General features: G+C 42.3%; 1 protein-coding gene across 11 annotated transcripts in view; it reads right to left on the bottom strand.

The window, feature by feature from the left end:
• Window positions 1-13,651, bottom strand: part of FOXP1 (forkhead box P1) — a 586,984-nt gene that overhangs the window by 143,806 nt on the left and 429,527 nt on the right. For 7 of the 11 annotated variants that reach the window (XM_047746908.1, XM_047746878.1, XM_047746892.1 and 4 more), the window contains one exon: window positions 10,488-10,589. In XM_047746908.1, the coding sequence (XP_047602864.1) occupies window positions 10,488-10,589 (102 nt within the window). Of the gene's footprint in view, window positions 1-10,487; window positions 10,593-13,651 lie in introns of all 11 variants that reach the window. The other 4 variants (XM_047746914.1, XM_047746900.1, XM_047746917.1 and 1 more) reach the window with 1 other exon arrangement.

Below are 13,651 nucleotides of genomic sequence, written 5' to 3'. Positions count from 1 at the left end.
TTGCTAAGGTATAGGCATGTGCCAACAGAAAGTCTGAACTCTGGAACAGGAGGGTAGCAGCAGGGGAAACACGAAGAAAGGAATGGACAGACGGTACCCAGTGGAAGGAAAAATGGCAGATCCGATGATGGATAATGTGGTGGGGATGAAGGAAATTAATAAGTCAATGATGACTCATGACAGACTAACAGAGCCTGGTGACAAAAGTGATCAGTTGAATTAGAGATAATTGCGACTGTTGTCACGCTGAGCGGAGAGCCACAGACAGGCAGTTAGGAAGGGGTATAAACAGGCGTGGCCTCATGGGTGCAGAGGTAACAGGACGGACAAAGCCAACAGATCCACACGGCCGGCGGACAGCAAAGGAAGGGAACATTGGGAAAAGAATGAACTTGGCTTCTGGAAAAGAATTGGGGAACAGAAGGAGAACAGTCTGGAGACTGGGGATTGGGGTATGGTGAGGTGGGGTGGGGTGGGCCTGGACTTAAAGAACTTTGCAAGAAAGCCATTTCCAGAAAGCTGAGTTAACCAAAGTATGACTTAGCTGTGAGGAAGTCAGACAGGTTAAGGGAAGGACAGAGAATTGGCCACTGAATTTCGTGACAGTAAACTTCAAGAAAATGACGAGGAAAAAAGCCAGATACGGGGGAGGTTAAGAAGGAAAAACGGCTGGTTTGGGGGAAAAAAAAAAAAAAAAGTTGAAGCAGCAGGGAGAATATTCAGGTTGTAAAAGCCTGGTAAGCAAAAGGAGCTAGGGAGAGTAACTGGGAAGGATTGAGTCATCCGAAGTTTTTGAACGACCCATTTAAAATCCACATTCTACCATTCGACAACGATAAATGCTGGGCTCTGTCTGCTTGAATGTTTACCAAATTTCCTCAATGGGATGTAACATAAAAGGACAAGCGCTGGCAGTCTTTGCCCAATTGTGCGCTGGCAGCTTTAAATTCTACTACTTAAGTAGTTAAAAATCTGTTCTTTTGATGAAGGGGGGGAAAAGTTATGAATAGGAGGGAGCAGGCCTAGACCCTTTAGAAATGACTTGTACTCAGTCTCCATAATTCACCGGGCAGTAATTTCAAATTCAAACAATCGCAACAGCAGGGCAGCTAAAGTCCACCCCAAGTTCAAAATGGGATATGTTCTCTTTAAAATTTTGAGAGCGACTAAATATGACAACCATCTGATGTATGAAAATTATTCCCAACCAAAAACAGACAGTCTGGAAATAGCCGGGATGACTTCATTTAGACAGAATTACCCGAATCTGTTTCTAATATACACAGTACACATAATAAATTTTTACAATATGACAAGGAAAACAAACTTAATAAAAGTTCCCGATCTTTTGTTACACAAGCATGCTATATCCATGCTGTGTTTATAATAGTTTGCTCATGATATCACAGCTCGGTAACAAAGGCCCAAGCAATACAAAAACAGTTACCAGGCATGACATCAACTCACAACTACCGTAATTACATTGGTACACAAATTTCCCAAACTGTACATTTTCCAAACTGCTTCTCACTTTCAACGGCTACCTTTAGACAATCACTTGCAGAGTTGTCTGCAGACTTTGAGTAATACCCGCCTTTCTACTCTTTCCCAAGCGTCATTTCCCTTTAGAAAGTGCATATTTCAATTACAAGCACTATTTTTCAAATATGCCCATAAACATATGTCCAAATTAGGAGACGGTGTGGTCTAGTGGTTAGTGACAAGCCGTAGGCATCAGCAACTCTGATTTTGTTCCTTTCACTGTCCCTGCCCGCGAGGCCCAGGCAGTAGCTCGGGGAGAGTCGGTAGAATGGGACGGGTAAGAGCACAGATTTGCGTGCCGGACTATTTGGGCTGCGAGCCTAGCTTGGCCACTCACTGGCTCTTCGGCCCTGGGCAAGTTAACTTCTCTGGGCCCTCCATTCCTCATCTGCAAAATGGGAATAGTAACGGAATCGAGCCCCAGATGTTCTCTTCGTAGTGGTCGGCTGCTGGAAAGTCCAGCTTCCATGCTTGCTATTTAACACGATTACTACCGCATTTGTGGGACTCCGTTTCCTGCTTGACAGCTTGGCTCAAAGTATCCTGACCCAAAGCGAACTGGGTAATTTTTCTAATGGGAGGATGAGGATTTCACCTTGGTCATGTTACCTGGAGAGAGTGAGGGGCAATGAATAAAGTCTGAACGAATTCATTCAATCCATAGGTTCTGTATGACCCAATAGCTACAGGAGTGAAAATATTATTTTGTAGAAATTGGTGTTCGTCGTCTTTCTCTAATGGTTTGCTTTCATGTTCCCGCATCTTACGTTGATAAATACCCCCAAACCAACTGAAATGATCGGCCTGGGGGAAAAGATACTGCTTTGTGATTTCAGAAGCCTATTTCCCCAAGAACCAAACTTTTCGAGCCCATCCCATATGCACGACCTCTGTCTCGCTGCACTGCACGGTCAGTTGGCTCTCCCGACCGGGCCGGGCGCCAGAGGAACGCGACTACCCTCATTGTCACTGCTGGTCCGTGGTGCTTACACCAAATGCTGTTATTCTGGGCTTCAAGAAATTTTCTAACCACTGGACAGGGTCCAATGCTGTGTGCTAATGAGTTTCAGATTGGAAGACTTCACTGTGCATGTGTCAGAAAAGTACCACGGTTTATGGTGGGGGTGGGGGCGGGAAGAAAAGACACACAGAGAAGGGAAGAAAAAAACAGTAGTTAAAAAATGCTGGCTACTCAAATTGACAGGGAACGTGACCTCTGCACTTCATCAGAAATTCCAGCAGACTTACAAAATAAAGGAGTTTGCTTTTATCACACACTGTGAGACTCATATGGAAAAATGGAAAACACTACATCACTTGACCTCGGTGTGCCCCCTTTCAACCACAGACGAATATTGTGTACAAAAATTCTAAATCAACTTAAGATGTTCAAAAAAAAAAAAAAGCTTTAATTTTCTGCATTAGATTTGATGATTACTATTTTGGTTCTTGAGATTTTGCTCTGAAGGTTCACAAAAGAAAAGGACTCCTAATTCCAGGAAGAGCATTTTATCACTTGGGGAATAAATAACGTGGTTCTGTTAGGTGGGCACATCGTGGTCTCCACTTCTCTATATTCCTGAAAAAATAACGAGCAAGTCCCACTTACCCAGGTTTGAAAGTCACCCAAGACTGAATCATGATTATTTGCTTACATTAACAGAACATTAAAACCGATTTTAAACAACTTAAGAAACTCTAGCCATCTTTCCTTGGTGATTCACCTCCCTGGGAAGATTTTTCTCCCTTCAAGGAAACCAAGAGGCTCGATAACAAGTCTTCTCATTATGCCATCACCGTCTATCAAAGAAGAATCCCTTCATGGGAGAGTCTAACTCACAGGACTTCTTTTGAGTTATGAGAATATGAGAATACATTTCAAAAAAACCCAAAAAACAAAACAAAACAAAACAAACCTTTTTTTTTTTTTTTGGCCAGTTAGTACCGGTGACTTTAAAAATCCAACCCTTTCACATCCTCGAACTGTCACCAACATTTTTTCAGACGATGTCAATAAAATTGATTGCTTGCAGTTCTGAATTCTGCTCTGCACATGGAAACAATATAATTTGTTTTAAAGTATTTTTGATAGGGGCGGAAGGAGAAACAGAACCTCAGCAAGCCTGCCTATCCACACCACTGGGGTGGGGTAGAGAACAAACTAGAAGCATGGTAGGTAAATGGTCCAAATATTACGGTCTGCTGGAAACTTTGACAAAAATTCCCGATGTATAAACCTTAAACCTTACTGTTGTGCTGACTGATACGTCTTCCTGTCAGATATGAATGATGTTTCTGGAACATTAATACGTTCATTAAATTCTAACTCCCTGTACTTAAAATATTCTGTAGTTTGGCTCAGAGACATCTTGACAGCTTTATTGTAATCATATATGGGAGGCCCCCCAGACTACGCAGTTGTTGGGATGCCTCATACCTACAACCAATCTGTTGCTTTTGCAAGTTTAATCTAGGTATTAAGGAGCTGATTATGGAACCATGTGGATGCGACAACTCCAGCTCAGCTGTATATCACAGAAGCCACTATGGGTGGTGACGGGTTCCCATGATGCCTAGCAACCATGCATACCTCTAACTCCCTAATCTGTAATACTACAAAATACGGCTCGGGTTTATTCCCCCCTTCCTTTTTTCCAAAGCACAAGTGGACGACCAGCAAGGGTCCAACAGTGTTATTCCTAATTACCTTTTTTTTTTCACTCTTGATCCTGTGGCTCTCATAATTAGTTACCTGGGGCTGCAATCCAATTTGAAGTGATGACAAGAAAGTGATCCATGAAAAAGTAATAAGTTAAATCCAATTTCAGCCTTCCTCTAATTAAATGCACATGGAACTAATGACTCCAACCCTAGCATTTCAGTGATAATGGTAATTAGCGAGGTGGGAGTCGCTCTCTTTTTCAACACTGAAGGTGTAAACCACAAGGTAAAATGGTAGGAGCACTCTTAATTACATGTGTCATTTTGTCAGCAATTTACACATTTTTGACCAGTCAAGTATGTTTTTTTCCCCCTGTCCCTCCCCACCTCCTAGCCCCAACAATGATTATAACATACCATTCCATGTTCCAGCACATGGAAGCTCATAAGAGCACTTCAGACTTGAGAATGACAAATAACTTTTCTTTGCTGTTGCTCACCGCGGAGACACATACATAGACGAGGCGACAGTTAGGATAATGACACAGATCTTAGTCCTTTTAACTGAAATCCTGATATTTACAGTGAAATTTGGTGGTTTGGTTTTATTCTTGCTTATGCTATGGAAAATAGAAGAATTTGCTTACTGGTGGCAAACCGGGCGCTCCGTAGATACTGAGAAATGTACATGGAAAGGGAAGCTACAGTGAACTTCCTGATGGCATACCGGTCGTCTGTGGTCCTAGAACACCTGATTTCCCATCCTAGTGCAGCACCTGCCTGCATGCGCTGTAGTAAGTCAGGTAACATTTGTGAGTTCCTTTTCCTCACCCATTGCACAGTTTAAGGACAGTTCCTAGATCCCAGGGCAGCTATGGGGATGGTCCACATTCAGCACTAACTAAACATTCATTATCTTCGCCTACAGTGATAGATGCATATGGTGACAAAGACATGCTCACATTTAAAATATTAGCATCATGGGGCACCTGGGTAGCTCAGTTGGTTAAGCAACTGCCTTCGGCTCAGGTCATGATCTCAGGGTCCTGGGATTGAGCCCCACATCGGGCTCCCTGCTCGGCGGGGAGTCTGCTTCTCCCTCTGCCTCTGCTCCTCTCTCTGCCCATGCTCTCTCTATCTCCCTCTCTCAAATAAATAAAATCTTAAAGAATAAATAAATAGACTAGTAGCATCACACTTGAATTTTGATGCTTAGATGCATATAGGTAGGGTGATCATATAATTAAAGGTCCAAACTGGGATGCTTTACGTGAGAAATGTCAATAAACACACTCTGGCACCAGCCATAGACCAGGGATATCCTGGAAGGACTGGGACACAGGCTCATCCTATATACTGCTGAAGCTGAAAGAGCAAACAGGAGCTAATTCATTACATTACAACTCAGATCAGAAGTCTGGAGGCAAGGACAAAACATACTATTTTAGAAAAAAAAAAAATTCTGAAAGCAAGAGTATCTGACCCAGGTCATGGGATGGATTTCTTGAGGTTCAGGAAACCCTTATAACTGATACAAACTTCTGTGTGCGGATGCGTTTTTTTTTTTTTTTTCCCCTGAGGGGGCAGGGTCACTGTTTCTATCATACTTTTAATGGTGTGTGTAATCTGTAAGACTTAATAGCCATTTTTAAAGCATCATTTCTAGTTTATTGTTTCTTACTGAGATTTATTTTGTAGGGTCTGGGGACTCTCCAAAGTCATGTGGTAACAATGACATCTTATAAGGTACCCAAATTTCAATACCTCATATCAATTTAAGGTCAGGGATGCCAATTCTAGACAATGCTAACTCCAGACATTTAAGGGGAAAAAAAAAAATCTGCCTCCTTCTCCTGAATTATCTGCTTTACTAATTCCATGCATAGGGATATTTTTTAAGGGTCAGTATTTCAAAACCATTCCATTTCACTACCTACAACATAAAATCGTAGTTTCCTTTAAAGGCTTCCTCTTACCAATTTATTCCTTAGTGAATAAGGTGGAAATGATATGAGGTACTAAGATTATATGTGGCATTAATGCAAAGCAAAAATGTTGCCTAAAGCATGTTTTATATAACGGCAGATAAAAATGCTAAAAAAAAAAAAAACAAAAAACAACCAAAACAAAACAAAACAAAAAACCCCATCACCTGCTGGATCTTGTACTTTAATCTCCTCCCGCTTCAAGTAGGAGCCCTGATTATAATCCCGAGCTTCCAACTGGACGACACACCAGCTGCACTTCCAGTGGATTTCACTATCCTCCTTCCAGTGAAATGGCCTTCTGGGTGAGGGGCTCCCACATGATGTAACCTTGGAAGGGAGAGGAGGGGCAGGAGGGGAAAATCTCCGATGACCGGTTTCAAGTTCAAATTCTTTACAGACGGCCTGAAACTGTGGTCAGCTTTCCGCTGCAAGCAACACACAAGGTTTACTTTCTTTCCTGACTTTCCTGCTGCCAGAGTACACATGTACTTTTACTTTCTTAGGAGAAAATGTGTCATTTGATTTCCTTCCAGTTTATGTACTCGTGCCAACAACTAAAATGCTTAAAGAACCAAAATGAATTACTACCCAGAAACGGTGGTCAAAGTTCCAAAATTCGATCAATAAAATTGCTCATCTACTCACAAATTAATCTTCAGCCAATAAAGTTACACATTTTCGAGGTTATGAGCACACCTGCACCGTTAAGCATTTATTTCACTTGTTTTAGCAATCTTCAGAAGCATATAAATATTTATAAAAGCAAGCCTACTATTTTTACCCACATATAATTTTCTTTTTCTGCAGCAAAACCTTGTTAATTCTTTTACAAGTCATAAGCCTCCTGAAGGCAGGGTCTATACCCCTGGCAGTCTCACGTAGCTAAGCGTCAGCGGGATACCCTGTGCGTGGAGGCTGACCCAGAAATGCTCACCGCGTCACATTGAATAAATTCAGATCCTCCTGATTATGAATTTACAATGGGGCCAATTTTCAGTTTTCATTTGGATCATTTATAAAAAAGTTGCAAGGCAACTCGAGAGACTAAAGGAGGGGAGATTTAGGTTACTAAGTTGAACATTTTTTAAGAACTTCAAAAGCAATATCTATACCCAATTAATGCCTGTATTTTGTAAACCACACGTCGCCCAAGAATGTGGCCAGCTCGGGTTGACTTCTGCATGTGTATCTGGAGAGAGCGTTTCTCTCTTATTTACTCTCGTCTTCCTGAAATTAGTCCAAATTGCTGATGTTCGACTACATTTTGTGATCTCTATCGAGTAACCACTGAGAGCCTCCTCTAACTTTCCATTCTCTTTTGTTTGTTATCATCAGCCTGTGAAACTGGAGAACGCTGCCAAACATAAAGCAGGGAAGTGTGAGATATGCCTAAAATATAAGTCACAGTATATTTGAGGATTTGGGTTTCTTTCTTTCTTTCTTCCTTTTTTTTTTTCCTCAAGCAATCAGCAGATCAAATTCTTCTTCCCTGTCAAGCCTTCCTCTATGCGGAAGATCTGAAATTTGCTAAAATAGGTTTCTCAATGTGGTTATAAAGGGTATGAAGAACAGAGATGAACACTGTTAAGGTTTGTTATAGGAGTTCCCTTTCGTTTCAGAGCCACACTGGCTGAGATGTCCCCAGCGAGGACACGGAATGGCAAGATCTCTTTCAATGTGAAGGTTATTCCTTCTGTGAATCACCGAGTCTCTGTACGTATTTTTATAAGGAGATAGTACACCACGCAACCTAGGTTAGTAATTTCTCCCCTCTGTTCGTGGAAGGCCGGCCAACCTAAGAAAGCCTGCTGAATCGTATGACCCTACCAGGCAGCTGGCAAGAGGCGGTCTATGACGCACATGACGGATGCACGCACACGCAAGGCATACATGCAGCCACACGCACACACAACCAGTCAACCAACTCTTCATTTTTTCCCCCCCAATCAACTCTTGAACCTGGTCTAAATTCCATGCTTGTCAACTCTCCCACGGAGGGCTAGGAAGGCACTCAAAACATCTTATTTAGCAAAACCAGAATTCAAGATGGCCCCCCCCGCCCTGCACTTTCTATACAGACTGAAGAGCTCAGCAGAATGTGTTAGGTTGGTTTTGACACTGTCTTTGCCAAGAAAAATGAAGCTCTCTGTATCATACTCTTCTGGTGGCTAAAAACCTTATAACGGGCAAGAAAATGAGCCCTCAGAAGGAAATCCCCTGAAACTTTACTTTGTATATTTAGCCCTAAAGCAACTTCGTTCGTCTTGGAAAAGAAGTTACCTAAAAATGCCATATGTCTTTAAAAAGCAAGTATGAGGGAATATAAGTCTAGTATAAAAAAATTACATATGATATTCAATACTGCAGAGCAGTGCATCAGACAGATTGTGTATGTGTGTACTTTTTAAAATTATCCCTAACCGAAGCTCTACTACGTGTGAGAGTCCCACCTCCCCCCAATAATATATTGTCATTTTTCCAATGCACTTGAAGTCTGATAAATTCAAGAGGACTCACGGTATCTTTAAGGCTGTTAGAGCTCCAAGAAGGAGGCAAAAAGAATGGACAGTCATTTGAATCACTGAGTGACAGTCTGGGCTAGTTCCCTGTATACATTAATAAATTAGAATTTTAATTGTGTCTCTGTCTGCAGGAGATGCCCCAACACTTTAATATGTACCAACAATTGGCTATGTTCTGGAATCTGCAATGTGGCCTCCGCAGCTGACCTCTGAAACACAATTCCCAGTCTGACTACGGAAACTGTTCAGTTTGATCCTTTCAACTTATTTGAATCCTGACAAATAAGCTCACAGCTGAAAGGTCAACCCAGTCATATTTCATCCTCCAGAGCTGTTCTTAAGACATCTGCACAACAAAGCACTTCTTATAGCACCTGACATGGGACCTCAATGGCCCTGTACCTCATTAAAAATGTCCCCAGCATTCACACACTGTGAAAAGGCCTAGGGATTGGTGATGATGGTTTACCAAGTAACTAACTGGTTTTGAAAAGTGTTAGTCAGCAATACACACTGTCACCCAACTGTTCCCACAGAGGGTTACTTTAGTGCCAAACTTGACCTAGACAGTGACGGCTTCCCGAGCAGATGTAGAAGAACTAGGACTTGCTCCCCAAACGTCAGTTAGATCTTTGCAGGATAATTTGGGAACTGGTGTTGGTTCACTCTGATCTGAGAAAAGTCAACACAAGCTGGAATTTGGGTTGACCTCATGGTCACAGTCACTGGTGCCAAGTTATACCCAACAGCTACCATCTACAAGTTCTGTCCCCAAATGTCCAGTGTGAGAAACTCCTCTTCACTTCCTGCTTTGAGGCTGCCCACTCTGAGCTACATACGCAAGTTGAATCACGTCGGACCTGCAAGTGCCCTGCCTCCGGTGTAGGCACGAACAGCCTCCATCAAGTTTCTTTGAAATTTCTATGCCACTTTTCTACTCCGAGTCAAAAATCCAAATTCGATTTTTTATGAATTCCCCTTTTCTACACTGTTAGCCCCTGCCCTCAATAGGGCTGAAATCAGAAGTTGCTAAAACTCTTTTGATATCTTTACATGAAAATCACCTGCGATTTGTCATTAGTGATCGAGAAGTATTCTGAAAATATCCGCTAAAGAACAAAATACGTATTACATTGATGACTAGGTAAATTAAAAGTACCGTATCTTCCTCAGTCCTCTTAGCCATTCTTGACACAACTGACACTTTGGGATGAATGGTTCTGTGCTGTGGGGAATCTCCCCGTACAGTGTATGATCAATTAAATAGCATCTTTGACCTCTACTTATTAGGTGTCAGGAGCACCAATGTCCCCCGTGGGACAACCAAAAATTATCTCTAGACATTGCTCTCTGTCCCTTGGTGGGGGGTGGGCGGGCCAGTAAAATCTCCCCCAGTTGAAAACCACTGCACTAAAGTTATGGGTGTGGGTATCATGTTTCCAGCCCCACCATGAGAGAAGGAAGTGACCTATCTTGAGTACCAGGAACTTTTTCTTCTTGGTCTACATGGTCCCTGATAAGCAACGCACACCTGCAAAACTCATCTTCCTATTACAGCAACTCATTAGAAGATCTTCTCCTCAACCATCACACTCTTGGTTGAATAGACATTATTTTCCAAAATGTCATCCTCTGCTGGTAAGCTAAAAAAATGCACCTTCTGCCGAAGATCGTCATACGTGATTTGCAACTCCCAACACAATCTACTTCTGAATGGCCTATCAGCTCTCCCAAAGTGTATAATGTTAATTTTTTTTCAAAAAAGAATTATCACCTGAAGGGCTGGTTGTTTGTCATTCCTCTTGGGAGATTTTAATCCACTAACTTGCTGCTGTTGTTGCTGCTGAAGGAGAAGCTGTCTGGCCACTTGAAGTGCCTGGAAGGAAAAATGGAAGAAACACGTTGGTGTGAGTCGCCGTGTTCGGAGCTTCCTTCACATAAAGGATTCCAGGAAGTACACTTGAGGATGGGATCCTGACTTTCGCATTTCCAGGCCAATGAAACAGCCCACAAAACTTCCCAGCAGTCTAAGCTGGGGAACTTTTCTCATTTGGTTTACATTTTCTTAGATGGAGTCAGTGGTACAGCCAGTTCCTAAGACACAGCAATCCACCCAGGCCGATGCGCTATTCCTGCCATCAGTGTGACATAACTGGGACCATGAATGACTGGCACCCTGAGGAAGGAAAGCAGAGCAGCGAGGAAAGACCTGGACAGAAGGCACAGATTTAGGAGATGACAATGGGGCTTTTTTGGGAGGCGGCTTCGTTCTACAATTTGTGGGGGGAACTCAAGAGCTCGAGTCAAAAGGAAGTAAGACTTTGACCTCTTCTGAGCCCAGATAAAGAGAAGCTCAATGGTGAAACACACTATGGATAAAGGTATGTGAGAAGGAAAATCAAGTAAGGTAAGATACACTCAGGGTGACCTGAAGAACCTATCTAAGAAAAAAAAAAAAAAAAGTAGCAAATGCGACCTCTAGGTCAATTCAAAAGGTACATTATGCACCTGTGAACAAAACAGATCATGCCTAATAAAGAATGATGCTTTGAAGCTCATAACATAGGTGGTTTTTATTTAAAGGCAGAAACTAGAGCAGTAATATGAACTGGGGGTAAAGCAAAAGGTAAACAGCAGAGTCCTCCCAAGTTCAGAAAACTGACTGACCAATCTTTTTTAAACATTCAAGTAAAAAAAGAAAAAAAAAAAGTGTCATCAAGAAACCCTCATGGGAACATTTACTGTCAAAGAATTTAACAGAAATAATGCCGGCAACACCTTTCTAAAGAGGGCAGCCGGATCAGCAACAGAAGACTGAAGTTTGCAGACAGTGTGCTAGGAAATCACATGAGAAGTTACACTATTTGAGTTAATTTGGCTGAGAACCAAGAATGTTCATGTGGAAGAGATGTCAAGACTGTTCATTTAATGACGTGCTTAGAGTTTAGAGACAGAATGAGATTTCTTGGGGATTGCATCAATAATAATTTCTACATAGTAACTAATTATTGGTGCCTCAAAGAAGATGCAACAGTAGATGTGGTCACCACAGCCAAAGGATCTGATGCTAGAAATCTCTGAAAGTGTGCGTAATGGACATATGATGGTAGTGCATTCCTCAGAGAGAAACAAAGACTTCATTTGCATAAAACACTCAGGTATGTAGTTCCAAAAAATGTCATAGTGACAGCATGGAATGAGGGAAAGGTAGGATGTCCTGGAGGGCCCTGTGCACTGAACTCAGGGGGAACGGAAGAGAGAGTAGTCAAGAAGGACTGTTCATGACAGACACCGAAAAATGTCAGATCTGCAAGGGCAGGGCTTCTGAAAGGACCACTTCGCTAACTGAACTCACGACCGTACTACTGTAGCAAAGAGTATTTTCTAGACATTTTGTAAGGTTGAGCAGTGCCTTTGTGCCTAAAAGGCACACAGGGAAGCCATGAAACAGGTGCATGGATAAATGGGTGACAAGGAAGAATCTTAGGAAAGACGGAAACTTCCCGTCCCACCTCCCTAGGACACCCCCCCCCCTTGTCCCAGGGAGGCCTTCTGCCGACTGAACTCAACCACCACCAGCCCTTCAGATGTAATGTACAGGCTAGCTCATCTGTGAAGGGAGAGACATGTTCGAGAAAGCCTGCCTGGAAGAGCCTCCAGAAGAGAGGCTGTCTGAGAGGGGCATCTGGAAGCCAAGACGCCTGGGAGAGCTGCCCGAGACTCCAGCCTGCTGTCTCCGAGGAGGATTCACCATCACTGGACTCCGGGTTTCCTTGTCTCCTTGGAGACGCTCAGTACATGCGTAGGTGTAAAAGTGGGCAGAGTGAAGATTTCATTTATATCATATAAGAAAAATAGTCCCCTTTGCAAGGTGCCTGCAGGAGCAAAAGCCTTTCCTCCTACTATATATGTTCTCTTAACCACTTCACGTGAGGGTTTTACGGCTTTTTAATGTAGGGAAGGGAACAGCTACACAGTCCAGGGGCTTGCTTCAGAGTTCCCGGAGTAATGAACGGATGAACAAGGAAGGGTCTGGCTGCTACCTGGGAGGGCAGGCAGAGGGACTGTAGATGACAAGGAAAAGAGTACGGAGGAAGACATGGTGGGGAAGAGGAGAAAGTAGGGAAATTTGATACTAGAACAGAACAAGCAAAGCAAGGCAAAATGATGCAAATTCCATAGTCACCAACCTTCGTAAAATTATTTACTGTGTGTCACCAAGTATTTGGAGAACAGGTACTCAGTCTTTAAATAACCAAGTCTCAGAGAATCTGTGCACTGAACTCATTTTGGCAAAAGGGATGGTATTTAGTGTCTTTTTAAAAAACATACACACACGCCACACAAAACTATTCTTATGTTCTCCTAAGTATACTCGAGCAAAAGAAAGTATAGGACTCAAACCTAAGTCTTCAACCAATGTTTACTGAGCTGGCTCTAAAACATTTCAAAATTGGCTAGTGAAATCCTTGCGATTATTTTCCTGGTTTTAGGGGGAAAAATCACGTACGTGTACAACATCTTTTTTTAGACCCAACGTGGAGCACGTGAACTTAAATAATCATGTAATGAACTCCAGCTACCTTACAGCATTTCATACCGAGCCCTGCTGAAGATGATAATCAAAGACAGCAACTCAGGGTAGAAAAGGCTTAGGAACTTGTACGAACACAGGTGATTTTTCAGTCAAACTACCCAAGAGAGAAGAATACAAGATGGACATATGTGCAAACTGGCTTCCAAATTTTATTCTCAAAATGAATGTAAATATGCAAAATAATTTTAAATATCTGGGATGGAGAGGCAATACTAGTATAAATTATTCCCCTTGATCTGAATTGTTATGGATTGCTTCACAACAATTCCCTGACCTTATCCTGATTATGGGAACCAAGTTGGAGCAAAGTATTAAACCTATCCTCCCCTACCCCCAAATCA

The sequence above is a fragment of the Lutra lutra genome, chromosome 1 (genome assembly GCF_902655055.1).
Source record: "Lutra lutra chromosome 1, mLutLut1.2, whole genome shotgun sequence".
NCBI lineage: Eukaryota > Metazoa > Chordata > Mammalia > Carnivora > Mustelidae > Lutra > Lutra lutra.
Note: the sequence above shows the minus strand (reverse complement) of the source record. Positions and strands in the feature narration are given on the sequence as shown.